Source organism: Scophthalmus maximus, chromosome 22, assembly GCF_022379125.1.
Source record: "Scophthalmus maximus strain ysfricsl-2021 chromosome 22, ASM2237912v1, whole genome shotgun sequence".
Lineage (NCBI taxonomy): Eukaryota > Metazoa > Chordata > Actinopteri > Pleuronectiformes > Scophthalmidae > Scophthalmus > Scophthalmus maximus.
The window spans coordinates 5,877,411-5,885,000 of record NC_061536.1 but is presented as its reverse complement, the minus strand read 5'-3'; the positions used below and the strand labels follow the sequence as shown (position 1 = coordinate 5,885,000).

General features: G+C 46.9%; 1 protein-coding gene across 8 annotated transcripts in view; it reads right to left on the bottom strand.

Annotated features, from left to right (window-relative positions):
- The window catches only part of LOC118292462 (potassium voltage-gated channel subfamily KQT member 4), a 36,907-nt gene extending 30,994 nt beyond the window's left edge, over nt 1-5,913 (bottom strand). For all 8 annotated transcript variants that reach the window (XM_035621410.2, XM_035621415.2, XM_035621416.2 and 5 more), the window contains exon 1: nt 5,010-5,913. In XM_035621410.2, the coding sequence (XP_035477303.2) occupies nt 5,010-5,311 (302 nt within the window). In that variant the 5' untranslated portion in view covers nt 5,312-5,913. The remainder of the gene's footprint in view (nt 1-5,009) is intronic.
- Between the last annotated feature and the right edge of the window lie 1,677 nt (nt 5,914-7,590).

Below are 7,590 nucleotides of genomic sequence, written 5' to 3'. Positions count from 1 at the left end.
CTGAGCGAAATTACTTTAATAATGTCAGAAAGGCAATACAACTAGAATGAAGAGCTTGCGAGATGCATTCTGTGTACGGCACAAAAGGTTGTGTGAATATCAATTAACCATAACCATATAGATATTTCAAATCCTCTTTGAGCAAACCATCAGCAGGGAGGTTATGGAGAGCGTCAGGCCACGAGTCCTGCTGTGGGTATCTCCCTGCTCATCTAAAATAAGGTGGCTTTAGGCCCAAACTTTCATGAACAGACACCTTCACTGGTGCTTGTGCCATAAAATGTTATGGTGAAGGGATTCCAGCAGACGCTGAAGGGTTTGTCTGGGAAAGACTTATACAGCACGGGAAATTGTGAAACTATTGTTTCAGATGAAAGGGTGCGGTAGAGAGAATTGAGTGCCCAGGGCAGTTAGACTAATTTCTTTTCAGCCATAAATAATGCATTATTAAAAGCTGCAATAGATTTGCAAGCACTATAGTGTTCTCTCATACATTCAATTATTGCAGAGAGGTGTGCTTGTTTAAGTCCACACCCAATTGGTAGTTTGTTGGAAAGACATCTTAAAAAGAAGAGGGATGGATGGATGCATTTTTTTTTTTTACATGGTGACGACTGTTTATATCCCACTTGTAATTGACAGCTTTGGTTTCTTTTAACCGTGACCACGATTGTTACCAAACTTTAATCTCTTGTTTATTGTTGCAACCATAGTGGCAAAGGTCCCTTATCCTTTTCAAAACAATCAGTTAAGCCCAAACCACAATGTTCCCCCGAAATCTGGCCAAGTCGTTTTTGAATCGCACCTAGGCAAACCATTAGCAGAGCGTTGTCACATTGTAAAACTGATTTCTTACGGTTCTAGAAGGAGCAGGCAGATCATTGTCCCATCGAAGACTGCTGAGATAACTCTGATGACATTGCTGTGACATCAGCAGCGTTACTCTCTCAGCTTTGACTTCTCCAGAGCCACTGAGGACGACTTCCGACCGTTTTCACAGGCTGAGTGCAGAACTACTCATGACAAGTTAACTGGTTTTGATGAGTTGAATTCACAGAGTGTCTATTAGGCGACGACTGGGCATGTGCGTAACGCTGTAAACAGAATGCAGGGTGTCTACTTGCAATTGGTTACTAAAGTTACAGAAAATGACCGGCAATCAACAGTGGTGAAAAGTAAGAGCAGGGATTTCTTTTCTTGGACCGGCGACGAGCTGGAACTGTTACTGTAAGTGAGCGTTTACAAGGTTTTGCCTACACCATTGGCAGTCGAGTCGTGACTGACAAAAAAACAATCAGGAAGCGAATGCGGGCCACTGCGTCATTGTTTCCAAACGTCTCCATTTTAGGCGCTAGAAAACTCTGGAGTGGTTCGAACAGCAGGTGTTAAAACGAAAACATAGTAATCCTGATGTAACCTTAAACTAGAGCGGAGCGAATGAACAGAGAGTTACGTGATATTCATGACAAGAATTTGGCAGTGTTAGCATAGATCTCCTCATAAAACAACTACTTTAAAGGCATTTCTCTCTACTCATACATCCTACTCAATACAGCTCCACGTCAGTCCCATGTATAATTTCTGCTACGCCTCTATAAGACATAAATAATAAATGGGAGGTATATTCTCACCCTCTTTAGAACCAATCCATCACTCTGGCTGGTCAGTGCTCAGTCTTGACTCTTTTTCATGCCCATCCACATGCACTCTTACTGTATACTCAGGCCTCATGGGGTCCAGAGGAATGCTACACCAAGCCAAAATGCTAAGATGCAGCAATGGCAGCCAAAGCCAACATCAAGTTATGACATGGCTTCTTGAATTTCCTCTGCGCTGGTATTAGCTGGCACTGTGTAGTAGTATGTCCTGATCAGAGACTGGAGGCCAAGACCAGAGTTCCATGGATACAGATGACCTCCTGCTAGGACAAATTACTATATGGGCACAGCAGGCCGCTGCCAATGACAAAAATGGATGAGGGGTCAAAGGTGAGGGGAAACACTGAAACCAATCCTTCTGAATGTAGTCTGTCATCTGCCAGGCTCACACAAACCCACGACAATGACAGGGCCAATAGAGCTGAAAAAAGTGTAAATCCATCATATAGAAAATTGTGATCATCTGTTATTCACTTCAGTTCATTATCAAGCAAAAAATGCCAATTATTCTCTATTTCTTTTCTCGGTTTTATATATTTGTAAACTTATTATCTAAAGGTTAGTCAGACGAAACCAGACATTTAAAGACACCACCCCTTCCTCTGGGAAATTCTGATGTGAAATCATCACTGTTTTCAAACTTTAAAAAAATCAATACAGCCCTAACCCATATTTTCTCAAACACAATGTACAGTCAAAGTTAACCACATTTGTACAATGCAATGCAGTATAGGTCTGAACTATGAAAATTCTTATAAAACTCAAACCCAAACTTTGCACAAACGTTACCAGAGTGAACCAGACCAGCGGAGCGAACCCTCCTCCTGACATTGTACGTTTACTGTGGTTGAAACAAGGAGAAGGGATGTGACAAAGAGGGCCTGTGCTTTAACTGCGAATGACTGAAGGGACCAGAAGAAGACAAGAGGCACTTAACATTTCATAGGGTCCACACAGCTTTTTGAACCAGAGCCATGGCCAGCGCAAGAACCTGTGGTGTGTCCAAGCAACCGATCGGGTCGGTGCACAAAGGAATTTCCTCATAGTCTGTGATTCTGGGAACACTGTTGTCTCGTTTAAAAAGTTTCCCTTAACCCTCCCTACTTTCTTGGTGATGTAGACAACAAGGCTTTTAGTTCAGTCTGTTCATCTAACTAATGCCGAGGACAGGAGAGGAGTGTTTGAAGAAGTGAGGAGGCAGCTGACCTACAGATGTGCAACAGTTTTTACGCTGAACTGCTCAGAGCGCAGGACGTTAAAGTTCCCCCAAAAACCTCAATGTAGCAGAGAAATCTCTGTGTCTCTGTGCGGGTGCATCTGTGACAGCAACAAGGAGGGCTGAGGAGTGTGGTGGGAGCCCATGGAGAGGCATAATTGTGGAAGGCCGCCTCACCTCTTTTCAAAAACACACACCTGCAAGAGAGAAGCCCTCGGAAGCAACGCATCTGTTCCAGCAGCCGCTCTTACAATTTAGGACTAATTAAAGGATCTAGGGAAGTTAGCACAGCTCCCCGCGCAGCAGCGTTTAGCTCAATTTAATTACAAAAGATCAACGCTGCCTTAATGGAGCTTCGTTGTACAATGAATTTGTCTCACACATGGTACAGCGCTCCGCACGCGTTCAGCCCACATGTAATTAATCAGAAACAAATGCAGAGCTCAGGGTAATACCGCATCATGGGAATGATGCGCTCAGGAAGACATATGTGCAACCAAAATATTGCATGTTAAAGTGCAGGGTGTTTGGTTTTTTTAAAAGCCCCGTTAGTTTTAGTCCCTGGCACAATTTGTTGTCCGTTAAGATCGCAAAATGAAACAGGCCGATACAGAGGCGGCTCACTTCCACAGTCAGTCCCGCTCAGGCCGTGGCATCTGATACATGATCTCCGCACCTCAGAGCGCCTGCCCTGCCTTCTCACAGTCCGAGCAATAACAACAATGGCAGAGCTGCCATCCACTCTGACACCCAGAAAAGGCCATGGCTCTTAATGAGAAACAACACATGTGGAGGCGATACATGTTGTTCTGTGTGTACGCCACAAAGACAACTTTGCAGTCTCATGAGAGTGAAAAAAAAGGGAAGAAACAGAAAGTAAGAAGTGAAAGAGAGTTTGCCGCCCTGTGCACTCACTAATGCGCCAACAGTGTATGATGAGACGAGAACACATGATAGTCATGGCCCGCCGGTGGGATTTCCCTCCTGTTATAAACATATGATGGCATTGGCAGGGGGACAGCTGTACTTGTCTAAACAGCGACACGGAAAGCACAGCGCGGTCCAAGGAGCTCCCAAACATAATGCTCTGTCCACTCCGTGCCAGACGCAGACACTGCTGGAAGACAGCTGCTGGTGCACAACTGTCCTGGCCTTCACTTCAGATTGGACTGAAACCCACTTAGGCCGGGGTAAATACGCAGAGTGAACTTTGGCTTTTAACGAGGCCTGTCACTGCACAATTTCTTCTTCTTAAGTTATTTAAGAGGAGAAATTGAACTCTGAGCCTGGAACAGATTCAACCGAGTGACAACTCAAAGTTTGTTTTCATGTCCTAGTTGAATGAGCACTACATGCTTCACATATTGGACGTCGACTGCGGGTCTCTCCGAGGGAAGCAGGCACCACCAGTGAGCTCACCCTGTTCCAGTGTTTACATGTTGTTTACATTGAAGAGCATATGGGACAGAGATAGTTTAACACCCTGGCAGAGAACTCTCCACAGGGGGGGGGGGGGGGGGGGTCGCTTTAGTTTGAGACCCGTGTCCGGTGCATGTGTTTCGATTGCTCAGCGGGTTAATAAGCTGGGTTCAGAATGGGTTGAAGTCCTTTTTTTATCTTAAATGTTGCAACAAACAAGTCCAGTCAAGTGCTAAACTACACACTTATGACCATAACAACACCGGTGTCAAGTGCTTCCTGTCATTGCATTGAATCGAGTCATTCCTCACTGGAAAAAATAAGACAATCAGAGTGTTTCCAAAATGTTTCGAGGACTTTGATTTAAAAAACAAAAATGGCCAATTATCCCCTGTGGATTTGGATGAATCAAATTTAAACATCCCTGGTCCTCCTGATGATTTAATCAGACAGAGACGAGGGGATATTGAACACAATGCCCCCTGTCGAGATGATGTATGGCACATGGCCGTGCTAATTGCAGCATAAGCAACTCAGCTTGGTTAATTGGAAAATTCATCAAATGCCTGCTGGCGTGAACTGATCGGAACACACACAGCTCCGGTGAAGCGAGAATCTCGTAACATGTGCCGTCATTCACCAACTCGAGAGAATGATACTTTAAGTTAAAAACATTTTTTTTTTTAAATGTATAAAGAGTGATGGTATAAACTTACATGAATGCGTGGTAGATGAACGCCCATCCCCTCGGCCTCTCCAGCACGTTGTACAGGCAGTTCTGCAACTTTCTGTAGCGCTTGCTCGAGGCGGACGCGTTGGCGCGCGGTCCGGGCGGCCCCGGCAGCGGGGTGCCCAGCAGCCCCGTGCGGTGCGACGGGTGCCCGCGCTCCGGCGTGGACGGCTCGCTCCGCTCCGCGTGGACCGCGGTGAGAGCCACGAACTCGACGCGCCGCTCGTCGCTCGGAGCCGCGGGCGTCAGCATTCGGATGCCGCCGTTGTTCGACGGACTTCCTAACATCTCGGTTAAACTGTGGTTTGACCCTCTTTTTTTTTTTTCACTGGCTCGTCGGCGGGAGCGCGCGGCGAAGTTTGCACCAAGTCATCGTCCAGTGCGTCCTGGCTTCTAAAAGTCGTTCATAGCCTACCGATCGGATTCATGCCTGCGCCTCTATACAGTCCCCGGGTGAATTTTGTTTCAGAGGTGAAAGTTTTCTGTGAGTCGCGGTCGCAAAAGAAAAGGATGCGCAGCGGTACTTGGACAAGTGAGTGGCGCTGAAACGTGACCTTCAGCGATCATTGTCAGGAGTCAGATAAGAGGGGGTAATGAACGGAGAAGCACAGAAGTAATCACACGAGCACCGACTCCGAGAAAAGACATTGACGTGAAGCTGCTAAGGACCTGTCATCACTCTGCAGAACCGGCAGCACAAACTAGCCCCAACCAAGTAAACCTCATCTAACTCCGATGATCACACTTGGAACACGAGGATACAACCCACAGAGCAGGAGAGGGCGCGCGCGCGCAAGTGGACCAATGCCCTCACAAGCAACCTCCACCAACCACAACTACTTGACTCAGTTCCTCTTTGCTGCTTCTGTAGTTTTAATTGGCAGACTGATCCTCCCTCCGCAGCCCGCGAACATCAGCCCGCGAACATCAGCCCGCTCCCCCCTGCTGGTGCGTCTGTCCGCTCCTGCTCTCCTGCGCTCCGGGCGGGCGGGGCGCGCGGCGCGGCGCGGCGCGCAGGAGTGAAGCCCATCCGCGCTGCGATGTCAAGAATCGCAGGCGACCAACTCCCAAGGAAAAGTGTGTCGAAAGGCCAGGTGAACGCCTGCCGATGTCTGCACCTGGTTTGTTTAAAAAAGAAGAGGGGGGGGGGGACCTCCTTCCTTCCTTCCTCTCCGGGGGTTTGACGTCGCAGGGAGCAGAGAGAGGCGCGGAGCGAGGAGTCAGCAGCGCGGACGGGAAGAGTGTGTGAGCATGGGATGCACGCAGACCGGACAGTGATCGTTTTCCCTCTCTCCTTTGTACCATCTGTCTGATAGGTCTCCCGTAATAGCCGATAACTTTAAGAACAACTGCTGCTCATGCACAGACGCATCAATTCTGCATGATTATGATAAAACTTTTGTTGACAGTGGAGCCTTGTGTGTATATGGGACAGGGCTTGAATCCATGGCTGCAGGAGTTTGGGACAGCAGAGACAGGTGCAGGGGGCGTGGGGGTGGTTGTGGGGGGGGGGGGGCTGGAGACAGCCTGGACAGATTTGTGGTTATGACACAAATACTGCGGTTATGGAGCGTGTTGCCCTGCAGAGCGCTCACCTGTCAGAGGGCCTCTGAGGAATGCTTTGTGAGGTGGTCCCCAAACTCCCGCTGGCCCCATTGTATCATTTGACCAACAAAAGTGAAATGCCAAGACAAAACACTGCCTGTCAATTGTCAACTTGGAGGTCAAATCGTATAATTCTGGCATCTAGTCTTCAGTGAAAACTGAAGAAAAAATGTATATCCGCTAAATAGTCTTCAATAAACTGCATACTATTGCCTGCATGCACCAAACAGAGAAAGTGACCAAGTGCCTCTGACATGTGTTTGGTATTGTGTAAGTTTTACGGTGTTCCATAACAACAGCAGCGGCGGCGGGTCACTCATGATAACTATGTGCGTTCCCGTCCACCGTGGCTGCTGCCGGTCTGCGGAACATGCAGGCCTGTGCAATGACGTGTGAGAATGCAGCTGGAGTCTGTCACAAGTCACAAATCTAGACATTATTCCCCGGGCCCACTCCAGTTACATAACTTAATATTACTAATCCCCAACTCTTGACTTTGCATCGCACATATCGACTGATGGATTTACTGTCAAGTATGAAATGGAATTAACTGTTGGCAATGTGTTAATGCAGACCCGAGACTGCTTAACATGACGACTCAGTCTGAAATGTAAGGTCATGTAAGGTCAAATCCATTGTGTATAAAACAAAACTACAATGAATTTTACATGACATTTTTTAACTTACAAATATTTTATAATACAACAGCTATTGTTACAGCTACATTGCATTTCGTATAGTCTTTCTGAATTAGTGGAGGAGCAGAGTGCACTCATTTACCAATGTGGGATAGAGGTGGTGGTAATATGTGGTAAAGACAGGAATGTGTGAGCATCAAGTATTGCCTGTCTGATGGCATGCATCAAATGTCTGGTCAGACTGACATTTTTGAAAATACGTTTCGGATGAAATAGTAAACCAATACTTCTTAACTCCGAAATTTTTTTTCATCTTCTGACCTT